The sequence below is a fragment of the Sorghum bicolor genome, chromosome 2 (genome assembly GCF_000003195.3).
Source record: "Sorghum bicolor cultivar BTx623 chromosome 2, Sorghum_bicolor_NCBIv3, whole genome shotgun sequence".
NCBI lineage: Eukaryota > Viridiplantae > Streptophyta > Magnoliopsida > Poales > Poaceae > Sorghum > Sorghum bicolor.
The window spans coordinates 70,446,136-70,460,106 of NC_012871.2; the positions used below are offsets into that span (position 1 = coordinate 70,446,136).

General features: G+C 39.6%; 1 protein-coding gene and 1 long non-coding RNA gene across 2 annotated transcripts; both read right to left on the minus strand.

The window, feature by feature from the left end:
• On the minus strand, positions 2,840-3,595 carry LOC110432958. The gene is made up of 2 exons (XR_002450304.1): positions 3,047-3,595; positions 2,840-2,963 (listed from the first exon to the last, which is right to left on the minus strand). It is a non-coding gene; the product is annotated as an uncharacterized LOC110432958 (long non-coding RNA).
• Positions 8,317-10,680, minus strand: LOC110432957 (equilibrative nucleotide transporter 3-like). Its single transcript, XM_021454298.1, has 10 exons — positions 10,594-10,680; positions 10,387-10,449; positions 10,194-10,298; positions 9,957-10,112; positions 9,745-9,888; positions 9,523-9,628; positions 9,254-9,429; positions 9,017-9,174; positions 8,630-8,888; positions 8,317-8,541 (listed from the first exon to the last, which is right to left on the minus strand). Exons 1-10 carry the CDS (start codon positions 10,624-10,626, stop codon positions 8,434-8,436), a joined length of 1,308 nt encoding a protein of 435 aa, XP_021309973.1. The 5' UTR covers positions 10,627-10,680; the 3' UTR covers positions 8,317-8,433.

Consider the following 13,971-nt stretch of genomic DNA (forward strand, 5'->3'; position numbering starts at 1 on the left):
TTTTTAAATCGGCTGAGAATTAATAAATACATAGTAATTCATTTATTTTATTTTTTAAATCGGCTGAGAATTAATAAATACATAATAATTCATAGAAAAATCTAAAAATTATAAAACAAATTTTGTTCAGCTCTACATATGTAGATCCATGCAGTAAATAAAAAATATCACAAATTTTAGTACACTTTTTTTGAAAATGCTTGCCTATGCTTTTTACTCTAAAATTAAAATTGTAGTTATCTTGCTCCAATTATTATAAAAATTTAATGGTAGCCTATTTAATGTGATGCTTGATTCATATTTCATAGCAATCCTAATCTAAATTAAAAAAATAATGCTAGCATCAAACTTCTCATGTTTTAATATAATACTGAGGCATATTAAGAGGTAATATTAGAGTGAGATAAGATTTAACTATTTTCTATTTTTATTATTAAATAAATATGTCTTTAAGCTACATATTATTGTAAATATTAACTATCTAATACCATAGATGTTATGGTTATCAATAAAATAAATTATGGACTTTAAATTTTATAAAATAGATAAATATAAATAGATATGTAACATTATGTCATCACTTTCTAGGGTTATTTGATGTTTTTCTTCCGTTGCAATATTACCAAATTGAGGAAAAGCAATTTATATACCTATCTATAAAGAGCGAAAATTTCAGTTTGCCAAATATTTTCTTCTGCCCCTAATCCTGTCCGTGTTCGGTTTACTGATCGCCTCCTCCGTCCAACGTTTCTAGAAGGGCAAAAATAAAATAAAAAACATTCTAGAGTTCCTAATGCAAAATCTTATATTAGTCCGCTCTCGCCTCTGTAGGCCCTATCAGCCCAGCGATGGAAGGTAGAAAAAAAATAAAAAATTTTCTAGAGTTCCCAATATAAAATCTTCAATTTACTTTTATTTTATTTTTTAAATCGGCTGAGAATTAATAAATACATAGTAATTCATTTATTTTATTTTTTAAATCGGCTGAGAATTAATAAATACATAGTAATTCATAGAAAAATCTAAAAATTATAAAACAAATTTTGTTCAGCTCTACATATGTAGATCCATGCAGTAAATAAAAAATATCACAAATTTTAGTACACTTTTTTTGAAAATGCTTGCCTATGCTTTTTACTCTAAAATTAAAATTGTAGTTATCTTGCTCCAATTATTATAAAAATTTAATGGTAGCCTATTTAATGTGATGCTTGATTCATATTTCATAGCAATCCTAATCTAAATTAAAAAAATAATGCTAGCATCAAACTTCTCATGTTTTAATATAATACTGAGGCATATTAAGAGGTAATATTAGAGTGAGATAAGATTTAACTATTTTCTATTTTTATTATTAAATAAATATGTCTTTAAGCTACATATTATTGTAAATATTAACTATCTAATACCATAGATGTTATGGTTATCAATAAAATAAATTATGGACTTTAAATTTTATAAAATAGATAAATATAAATAGATATGTAACATTATGTCATCACTTTCTAGGGTTATTTGATGTTTTTCTTCCGTTGCAATATTACCAAATTGAGGAAAAGCAATTTTTTTTAAAAAAATTGTGGCCCCCGGCCCCCACTCCTCCCATGGCTCCGCTCCCCGTCCCCGTCCACCGGCCAATCGCTCCCATCCCCGTCCCGCCGCCACCACTTCCTCCGCCGGGGGCGGAGGCGAGGCCGACTACGAGGTCTCCGACGACCACCGCGCCGCGTGGGAGCGTCACGAGCAATCGGTGCAGGAGCTCCTCTAGCGGCGCCGTGCCTACGCCATGGCCGTGCGGGCCTGCCTTCGTCGCCTCGGCGAGCGCGAAATGGAGCGCCACGACCGCCTCCGAGCCCTCATGGTCCGGCTCGAGGCCGATGGCTAGGTCGATCGTCTCCTCTGCGCGCAGGAGGACGACCACGCTGCACGCACCAGCGAGGAGGAGCAGATCCAGTACCCCTTCTTCACCAAGGGCACGCAGGAGCTTCTCAAGGCGCGTGTCGACATTGCACAGTACTCGCTGCGCCGTGCCAAGGCCAGGATTGAGATGGCCAAGCGCTGCCACGAGGATTCCGATGAAGACCTAGAGGCGGAGGCCGAACTCGTCGTGAAGTAGGCCGGAGAGTTTGTCTTGGAGTGTAGCGAGATTGGAGATGATCGCCCTCTCATCGGTTGCTCCTTCTCTTGTGATGCATCAATGCTGGCCACAAGGTACTTCCTCTTAATCATACGGAATTACATATGCTTTGTTCATGTATGTCTCAAACAAATGCTATGATGAAAGGATGTTGAGAACTGTTACCTATTAATTGTATTATTATGTGGCGGCTGTGGCTGTGGGCTTTCGTCACTAACTGCGCCGCTGGTTTTGCTTTGGATTGCACTAAGCGACAATAAAAGTGGACTGATCTGACGTGCTGTTTGATGGAATTGTTCCCTCATGTGATGCTTTTATGCTTTCTTTACCTAATATTCTTCTCCTTTTAATTTCTATACATATTTTTATATCATTTTTTACTCTTTTTTCTCCATTGTACATGAAGATTTCTGATTTTTTTTATGGGACATGATTTTTTTCTATTTCTTCTCGAGGTGATTTCCGATATTAGTTTGGTAGTTTTGTTTGTTTTGGTGGGGTTATTTATTTGATTCAAGGTTGGACTAAACTCATTTAAATTTTACAAAAAGTGTACAATTATCAAATCATAAATTCTATACCCCGTTGCAACGCACAGACATGTTTTGCTAGTATATATATATATATATATATATATATATATATATATATATATATATATATATATATATATATATATATATATAAAATTTCAGTCTGCCCTTTTTTTTACTGCCCTCTCCTCTCTCATCCGCTTTCGTCTGCTCCTCCACATCGTTCACGGTTTTATCCAGCTCAAGCTTCGCTCTTTGTTAGAGTCCCACCCAAACTAAATATATCCTACATCCTACAGAAACATGTTTACTTCACTTAAATAAGGATCCAACACATAAACACAATAAATTGAATCGAGGCCATGATAGAAACCACCTCAGACGTACAATCCATACGCAAACAAGACATCTCGCTGACAAAGGCTCCCCTCTGGTCAACTAACTAGCAAAGGCAAAACAAATACTATCGAATCGAAGATGTATGCATCTGATTGAGATGTCCATGTTTCTAATAATCAAATTCAACTCAGAAGATAGCAGAAGGTGAGAGAGAAAGATCCAAAATCAAACCATGTTTCCAACCAGTGAACTCCAAAAAAAACAGCCTCAAGACAGGGGGCGAGGCGCACGCGCACCAACAGGAATACTAGAGGCAGGCCACGCGGACGCCGCGATGAGGAGCTACTAGAGTGGGTAGAAGCCAGGGACGTTGGGGCGCCGCCGGCCGGAGCTGCCGGATTGGGAGGACGCTGGGGCGTGGCCGCGTCGAGCTGCTAGAGCGGGCGAACCGCCGAGCGGAGCTGCCGGATTGGGAGGACGCTGCAGCACGGGCGCACATACGGGAGTGCGGCTGGGCGAAAGTGAAACTACCACAACTAGCAAGTTGGCTTTGGTCCTCTCCGGCGACTCCATCTCCACTAGCAGGTCTGTGTGTGCATCTTTATGGGAGCAGCCATCATGTGGATATGGGAAGGATAAGGCCTTGTTTAGTTTCCAAAAAATTTTACAAAATTTTTCAAATTCTCTGTCACATCGAATCTTTAGACGCATGCATGGAGTATTAAATATAGACGAAAATAAAAACTAATTGCATAGTTTGGTCGAAATTGATGAGATGAATCTTTTGAGCCTAGTTAGTACATAATTGGACAATATTTGTCACAAACAAACGAAAGTGCTACAGTACCTATTTTGCAAAAATTTTTGGAACTAAACAAGGCCTAAGGATGAGTGATGATGGTACGACAAAAAATATATATGGTTTTTGCTCTTGCTGTGGATGAGCTAAGTCCATGGACCATGGGTCCACATGCAAGATGAGAAGTGTTGCTAGAGAAGAAAAGACCTATTTTTGAATTTCAAATTAGGTGGCTTCAAAACTATAGTTCGACTTTGTTAGGCTTAAATTGATACTCCCTCAATTTCAAATTATAAATGATTCTATTAGAGAGTCAAGTCATCTAGAGTTTGACCAAGAACTGAGATAAATATACAAATCTATATCTATATCTACAAACTAATTCTTGACATGTCGACAATAACTCCTTGTTAAGTATATTTTATGGATCCTAAAAAAATCACAAAGCTCGATGTTTAATTTAAATTTAATTTATTTGTGTCTTACACTATAATTAACTATTTTATGGGTCTAAAAAATAGTTACAGAGCTCAATATTTAATTTAAATTTAATCTTTTTGTGTCTTGGAACAAGATACCAAAAGAATCTCTCAAAGTTATATTTTAATTTGATACAAATTTAATAATACATTGTCATATTAATGATAACACTAAGCTATATTATGATGTCATAGCCATCGTAAAAGAAATTACAAACTTCAAGTTTTATAGAATGGATAAATTATAAATAAAAATTATATCATTACTATGGTCCCTTTTCATTAAGGTTTGAAAGCTTTTTTTCTCCCGTTGCAACGCACGGGCATGTTTTGCTAGTATATATAATAACTACTATATTGGATAATATTTTATCAAATACAGACAAAAGTACTACAGTATTTATTTTGCCAAATTTTTTAACTAAACAAGGCCTTAGTTGGGTGGGTGAATTTTTTTTAATTATACCACTTTTTTTGTCTTTTATAATTATTGTTCAACCATAGACTAATTAAGTTTAAAAAATTCGTCTCGCAATTTACAGACAAATTGTGTAATTAGTTTTTTTTGTTATCTTTTATATTTAATGTTCTATACATGTGCCACAAGTTTCAATGTGGTGGAGAATCTTGAAAAGTTTTTTATTTTTTTAAGGAAACTAAACAAGGTCTTAGAGCAACTCCAACCCACCTCCTAAACAAGTCCCTATTCTAAATCTAGGGACTTGATTCAAAAAAATCAACTCCAACCCACCTCTTACTTGGGCTCCCATTTTCCATGCCCTCCTAAATTATAGTTTCAACCCCTCACATCTAGAACCTCCTATCCTACTTGTTTAGGAGGTGGGTTGGAGTTGAGTCTTAATTTGAGCTCCTACTTTTTTTATCATAGCATGTAAATAAAAATTTAAGGGCTTAATTTAGGGACTTGGGTTGGAGTTGCTCTAGGCCTTATTTAGTTGTGAAAAACTTTTTAGATTTCGCTACTGTAGTACTTTCGTTTTTATTTGACAAACATTGTCCAATATAGAGTAACTAAGCTAAAAAGATTCGTATCGTGATTTGCAGGCAAACTGTGCAGTTAGTTTTTGTTTTTTATCTACATTTAGTGCTCTATGCATATGCCGCAAGATTCGATGTGACAGATAATCTTGAAAAGATTTTGGTTTTGGGGGTCAACTAAACAAGGCCTTATTCGGTTTGGAGAGTTTTTAATCCACCTGATATTTTTGTAAGCTTGCAGGGATTTTTGTTGGGTCTGTTAATTGTGTCGTCTATCATATTGAATGTTTGGACACATGTATAGAGTATTAAAGTTTTATTTGATTCTCCTTACTAAATTCTAGTCAACTAAAACTATTTTAGTTACTCTCGAGTGACTAGTAAGACTAAACTATTTTAGCTTTTTTTTAGTTAGTATGTTTAGGGATGTTTGGTTGGAGTGTTAAAGTTTAATAGGTACTGTAGTATTTTTTTTATTTGGCTAGTGTCTAATCATAGACTAACTTGGTTTAAAAGATTCGTCTCATAAATTTCTCTCTAGTTGTGTTTTTAGTTTCGTAAATAGTCTATATTTAATACTTCATGCATGTGTCCAAAAATTTGATGTGACAGGAGTTAAACTTTACTGGAGGAACACAAATAAGGCCTTAGAAGTTTAGCTATTAAAGGGACTAAAGTTTAGCTGGCTAAAATTTAGCAATGAGAACGTAACATGCCCTAAATATAGATTATTTTTAGAACTAACACATAGCTAGAGAATAATTTGCGGGGTGAATCTTTTAAGCCTAATTAGTTCATGATTGAGCACTAATTGCTAAATAAAATGAAAATACTATAATACAAGGTAAACTTTGACACACCCAACCAAACACCCCTTCATTACGAGAATTCTGCCAAGCAGGAGTATATGTTGGCAAGCAAGTCTTAAGGGCACTCCCAATGCAGAAACCAGCATAGTTTCTATAGACATTAATTATGGTGCCACCTAAACATTTTGCTGATGTGGCAAGGTAGTTATTGAAGAGAGGGAGCAAAAATCATAGAAACTAGGTCTAACTTAGAAACCATGTCTACGCGAAATCCAAGACATGAAGTGATATGATTGGTTGAGAATGGAAAGAGAATGAATGTGATTGGATAACAAATTATTATATAGAAATTACCCATTGGGACCATAGTTTCTATACATAGTGTCTATAGAAATTAATAAGTATAGAAACTACATATAGTTTGTAGCATTGGGAGTGCTCTAATCTAGCTGTCATGATGACCCAGCATGGAGATTCACCAAGAATTGACCCAGAAAAATCTTCACATGGCCTACATGAATATGCGTTTCACTCAGGAATTGGATTTTATCCAGGCCAGAGTGACCTACGGTGAATGGTCACAATCCTAGCCCCGAACATGGCCTAAGGAAGAAGAACAGGCCCAATATACCCAGCCGGCCCAAGTGGAAGTGCCCCCGACACGTAATTGAAAAAAGTCTATTTTTTCTCTCCATAATTTTCACGATAGTTCTCTTTTTTTTTCTTGAACTTTAAAACCGGAAAAACTACCTCTCTTTAACTTTTCAAACTATGTATTTTATCTCTCTGGAACGACTTTGAAGGTGGTTTTGCTATTGTGAACGGTGGTTTTTTACAGTGATTTTGTCTTTTTTTATTTATTTAGTAAATCACATAATAAAAACATAAATTAAAAAAAATATAATTTTATTGGACTCCATATAAGTAGATCTACACAGCGAATATTATAGTATGCTTTAGTATAAAGTTTTTGCTATGAAGGGTTTGTCTTTTTTCTTTTTTATTTATTTTGGCTAAATCTTTAAAAAATCATAGTAAATTACAGAAAAGCTATAAAATAGAAAATATAATTTGTTAAACTCCACATAAGCATTATCTATACAGTGAATAGATAATATGATAAACGTTAGTATAAGTTTTTGTTGTAGCTTTAGATCTATGTTTTTTCTGTAATTAATTGAAATCATTCATAGCTGCAACTTCTATAATTATTTTGTTGGACTAAAGTACACCATATTATATATTTATTATGTATATTTATTCATGTGGAGTCTAACAAAATTATGTTATCTATTTTATGATTCTTTTGTGATTTACTATGATTTCTCAAAGATTCAACCAGATAAATAAAATAGACAAAGCCTTCATAGCAAAAACTTTGTACTAAAACATAAAATATTATATATTCACTATGTAGATCTACTCATATGGAGTCTAACAAAATTAGATTTTTTATTTTATGATTTTTCTATGATTTACTATGATTTTTTCAAAGATTCAGCTGAAATAATTAAAAAAGAAAAAGACAAAACCATATTCACTGTAGCAAAACCACCATTCACTCTAGCAAAACCGCCTTCAAAAACCACTCTAGAAATGTAAAATGCATTGTTTGAAAAGTTAAGGGAGGTAATTTGCCCGGTCTTGCGGTGGAGGGAGGAAAAACATATTTTCATGAAAGTTGGGGGAGGTGATTTGTACCCACTGCCCGGCTGGCCGGGCTCGTCGCGGCCGTTCAAAAGGAAAATTTCTTTATATCAAAGTAGAACTCTGTAATTTTCTAGCTAAATATTTTGCTTAATAAAAATTGCCCGGGCTCATGAAAACGTCTGGCTCCGCTAAAGTTTGTACCATTGTTACAGAAACCAAAATATATATATTGAGTGACAAGGTTACAAGGACCATTTCACTAAGGAGAGCTAACACAAACCTGATTTGCAGCAAGTGCAGGGTCTTCTTTCTCGTATGCCATGTTTTCTAGTCACTTTGATGGCCCTATAGGTCGAAAACAAACATGAGAGGAAAGGATAACACAAATATATGTCTAATCACTTGGAACACAAAGAGTACTTATGGTGATGGCGCTCTAAGATGACGAGCTGTGGATCACACCTAGAAAAAGCAAGAGAAGCATATATAGGAAGACGACCAGGAGAAAATACAGATATGGGATCACAATGGAAGTATTATACAGATGCCTACTTCATTGTGATCCCATATCTGTATTTTCTGTATAATTCATTCATATTGATTATGATTAAAAAATACACTTAGTTTTTTCTGTCAACTATTGGAATGAGTTATTAATTGCATGATCTGCTCGCTTGCATAAGTTTGGTCACCACCCTTTGCCTATGAGCCACAGCCAATCAGAAACAGCGCCAACAAATATGCCTGCCAAGAGGAAAAGCACCAGCAGGTTCCCAAGAGCATTTTGTTCGGGTCCCTGCAGTGACAAAAACCAGCAATGTAGATAAACCCGAGCAAACTCTGCTGCAAACAACTATGGCAGTTTCAAATGTTCATACACCGACCTTGTAGCCTTTTGGTGCCTCGGTGAGGACGGAGACGGTGAGATGGCCATTGCTGAGTCCAAGGAGTGACGTTAACATGATCATCCAGCCCTGGTCACCGTACTTTGCCGTGAAGTAAAACGCGGGGACGAGCAGGAATCTAGATATGACTGCGATTAGTAGCCCCGTCCTGGATGTCAGCTTGATTTGCTCGATCAGAGGCAGGTATCTTCCGATCAGGTCCGACACGTTAAAGCTCGCAATCAAGACAAGCACGTACCTGAAGTGTGAAAAAAATGAAGGTAATAATGACTCACCTAGACGACATATGTTTTTTTTTTTTTTGCAGTTACAGATGAGGTGAATACAGTCAAATTGATAACTAAAAAAATAAAGTAGGATTATTACAAAGAACCCAAGCTGTGCGATCCAGTGTCTTCCGCCAAAAACCCTGGGAAAATCGACAGTGTCAGGACATAGATCAGAAACATGTCCAGAGCATAGTCCATGTTCTGATGCAGCAACTGCTTGTTGTTCAACCGTTCAACCACACGATCTTCCTCAACCTGACCAATCGACGAGAAATTCAGCATCATGACGTTGCATTTCAGTTGAAACAAGATTTTCTATCAGTCATGTGAGTACCAATGGATTTGGCAGGCTTTTGATGCCTCCAGCAGCAAGGTCAGCGGTGACTGTCTGAGACCCCTCAGAGGCAGCTTTTGAACGGTAGAATCTCACAATTGGCAACTTTGGGAATACCAAAGCATAAAGTAGAACGCATAGAAGCTCAAAGAAGCATGAGATCGAAGAGAACAGCACTGCAACCAATTTAGTTTCATCCATATGTATCAGTAATGGTAGGTTTTATTATAAATCATGAGGTAAATGCAAATCTGATTGTTGCCACATACTAGCTCCTTTCCGCAGGCCATCTCTGGAATTCTCAAAAACCGCTTTTGTGAAGAACCTTAACGCCGCGGTTATTGCACCTGATGCAGCCACTCCGGCAAAGAAGGACTGAAAATCCAAATCCAAAAATACCGAACAGTTTAGTAGTACGTTTATATTAAACAAATTATGAACAAATAATTCCTGTAAATTGTTGTTGCAACCGTGATTATATAAAACTGCACCTGGACGAATTCTGGGCACATCAGGGAGAGATCACCAGTCATTCCGCCTTGAACATGACCATCTGCCACACCGAAAGCAGCAGCAATGATACAGACACCAGCAAATGGGGCAATTCCACCACTTCCTGAAGACAAAACATCCAGCTATCCCGAGCAAGAACAAATAAGTGAAGATCATGTATGTGTTTGTAGACAGTAAAATCAGGGCTTACAATGATCACTCCAAATGAGCTCAAGAAGAATAGCATGTATCCTGCCAAGTTGCGCACCCTAGTATTGACCTTTGCCTCATGATACGTGAATATGGCGGTTGTGGCAAGAACAAAGGGCTGATAGGTGAGAGTAATAATTCTTGTTGGATGGTACTTCTGCATTCAGAAGGCATAAAATCATTTCAGCAGCAAATTAAGGTACATGGAAAACAGATGGAAAATTGTAGACATTCATACTGGGAAGAGGTACACATAGTAATCTTCAATTGTCAGCATCCCATTGAACCCAAATAGACATCCATTTCCGAGAAGCCAACAGATGAAAATGGCCCAATACTTTCCCTACAATCAGCACTCCTATTCTTCAGCCAACAATATTTAGCTTATCAAAATACTAAAGCATACTTCAGTACGGGCCATAAGAGTAAACCTGAGTTTTAGCAACTCCAATTTGTTCATCATCGTTGTCCATGGTCAGTTCACTCTGATAGCCCTACAGATCAAGAAAACAAGGGGCAGAAAGCCAGAAAGAGTGGTAAGAGTCAACTGGTGGTACCAGACTAGACCTGCATACGGCAGACCATCTGTATTGAGCAAGAAATTGAACTGTGTAATTTGGGAAACTGAGAGTACTTACAGGGAGAACACTGTATGACGAAGAGCCTGCCATGGAGCCAAAAAGGAAACACCAAAGGAACAAACAGACGAAGAGACCGAAACAAGGAGGTGGGTGGGGGGGGGGGGGGGGGTAAAAGAAAGAAAGGTCGCTTTCTGTGGAAGTTATTTGATATAAGAAGTTGTTGTTTACACGCCTAAGATCACATGGAAATATTATATGTCTCCTGAGTTCGCGTGTTACCACCTCGAGCTGGGATCACAGTCACTGAACAGAGCCAGGAACCATGTTGCCAATTAAACAATCATGGCAATGTGTATCCTGATTCCTGACCTGTTCAGTTATCTTTGAAAAACCCTGACCTGTTCAGCAAGAAATGCAACCTGCATTTCTTTCTGCTGTGATGATGGTGCATATCTGAACACATTCTCTGGTTTCCTAGTCCCTTTAAGCTTGTTTTTTTTTTAGGGTCAACGGGGGGGAGGCGTTCCCCACCTGTAAAAAACTTTATTTTAGCCCAAAACGGCTCGCAATTACAGAAAGCAAATTACAATACCGAACTGCAAAGCAGTTGTAGCCGAGTGAAACCCGGCGATGGAACAGAAAGAAATAGAGATTACCAACTAAGAGGGAGAGGCCCTAGCCGAATCAAGAAAGGAGCACCACTGGCTAATTACAGCCCGCCTTCTGCTTGGAAGTCTGAATTGCCAAAGTTGCGCTGCAGCTTTGCAATCGCTGAGAGTACGAGGTACTGAGAGTGCCTCACTGCTGAAGATTTTTGCATTTCTGGCTTTCCAGATGTGCCAGCAGATTAGAGCAATGAAGGAGGGGAATTCAGGAACTGGGGCCGACGTGCTGGAGACAGTGTGCAGCTGTCTCATGTCCATGGAGATTATGGACTGCAGGCCTAAGCAGCGCCAAACCTCCTTGCTGATTGTGCAACCGTGAATAATATGCTCCGGAGTTTCGTCGCCGTAGTTGCAGACTTCGCAAGTTGCAGAATCTACAATGTGCTTCTTTACCAGTAGCGAGCGAGACTTAATCCTCCGTTGTGTCAGAAGCCACATGAACAACTGAACCCTTGGAGGAACAAAGGTCTTCCAGATGAAGGCTGCTCTTGGTTCGTTGCCCTGTCCTCTGGCCTTGATCAACCTGTAAAGCTGGCCACTGTCTAGGGAGTTGTCAGGTCGTAAGAACGGTGAGCATCTTTTGTCAGGTTCATCACGTAGGTCAGTGTTGTGCAGAATGTCCTCTACCCCTTGCAGTTCTAGTTGTGCCGCTTCGGAGAGCCTGCGTACCAATGAGGCCTGGATACCAGAGGTTTTTACTTCATGCAAAGTGGCTGTTTTGTTGGTGCAGTGAGACAACAGAGAAGGGAACCGATCGGCCAGGGGTTCATCACCAATCCAGACATCGTGCCAGAAGGAGCAGGTTTTGCCATTCCCAAAGGAGACGGACGTGATCGCTTGGTAAAGTGGCAAGATGGACCTCAGAGTGTGCCAATGATCCCCATGAAGGTCACCCTGCAAGGAGGTGACAGAAGCTCTACCTTGAACCCACTGTGCCCAAGCAGACGACTGAGGGCAGTGAAGGCGATGGATCAGCTTGACTAGAAGGCAAACATTATGGGTTCCCAGATCACGAATTCCCAGTCCCCCAAAGTCTCTAGGGCGGCACAGACTTTCCCAGGCAACGAGGCAGGTGCCCGGTGAGGTGTGTCCGCTTTTGTCTGCAGACCATAAGAAGGCTCTTCTCTTGCTGTCCATAGCTTGAACCGTCGCTTGAGGTAACTGTAGGAACCCTTTAAGCTTGTAATCAGTCTTCTTGATTCAGGTGGCCTTAATCTCACACCATATATATTGTGGAGCTTCCATTGGCATCTGTAGAATGTAAGGGACGCTCAATTTGAAACTAATTGAGCTTCTACTGCCGAGCACTATACATGAGGTAAAATTTCAAAGAGCTACGCAAGGAGGGAAGGGGAGAGGATGTTGTGGGAATCCAGACCTTGAAATTCAGGACCAGAGTACACCGTGTCCCCAGCTGCTCTGGTGGGCCAGGTGAGACCTGTGGACAGGGAGAGAAGGGAGCATCAACATCAGTTGCATCAAGCATTCGACCGTGCACCCTGGTGGTGACGTGGTACCGTCGAGGAGGTGAAACTGGACTAGGGAGGCAGGCACTGCAGCTGCCACCACGCCCTGAAGGAAAGCTGTTTACCAGTGCTGCAATTTCTCTTTGAGCTCTGCTATTGGCCAAGCAGATCTCCTTCATGACTTTCCACTGTCATCTGGTCTGCTGCTAGAGCTTACTGATTAGCTTCAGAAATATTTGCAAAATTTTAAATTTTCAAATTTGGATAGCTTCAGAAGTTGTCCACAACTGTTTCAATTTTCAAATCCACAACCAATTATTCTACAGTACTATGGAATGCAAAAACATTATTACAGGACACATGACAGTATGAAGATTACAGTCGGTATTCGGCAACAACCTTGAAAATTGTAGTCCCAAATAAAACCTTGAAAAGCAACATATTAACCACTGAGAAGTCATTAGTCTCTTCAGAGATTCAGAACAAGCGCAGCCAAACCCAAGAAAAGTGTCGTCCTTCCACATCCATAAAATTAAATTATCAACAAATAACAATGGAATGTACTATTTACAAGATAAGTGAGCATCAACCTACGAGTCCTCATCATAAAGATGGACAGCTAGTAGTAATGTTTCAGTGCCATGGACAAAATTGCAGCTCATTCAATCACTGCCCTCCATCCCAAATTGTAACTGGGATCGAACGAGGAGCCGCTATTCGCAGGCCGCGGCACGTTCACCGGCTCCGAGGTCGATGGCCCGTCCGTCGCCCAAGGCCCAACGGACACCAGAAGCGGCCACATCATCTCCAGCCCTTGAGCATGACACGAGCGATCACGCAGTGGGCACGCGGGGTGCGCTGGCCATCAGGCCATGTCCGGAACTCCGGATCTACACATGCCACTGTCGCTGCCAAGTGCCATGAGTGTGCGCCGTTTTCATAAGCTGCAGCTGCCCATCACTTCGATGGCCCTAAACAACAACAAAAACATTGGTCCTGTTTGGTCTCCTTTGCTAAATTTCAGTCAACTAAACTTTAATCACTTTAGTAGCTTAACTGCTAAAGTTCCAAACACACTGACTAAAGCTGCCACGGCATAGCTCAGCTCGAGGTAGCCCACAGTGGTGGCGGCCTAGAGCTGCCATGACGAGGAGGAAGGGCGCGGCGCGGACGTGGAACACCGGCTGGGAGGAAGGGCGTCCGTGGGGGCTCTAGTGTAGGGTGAGCTCGAAGGCACACAGGTTGAACGTCGATGGTGACGAGAGTCCGGACTAGGACAACGCGGTCTTCGCCTTTGACCTCGA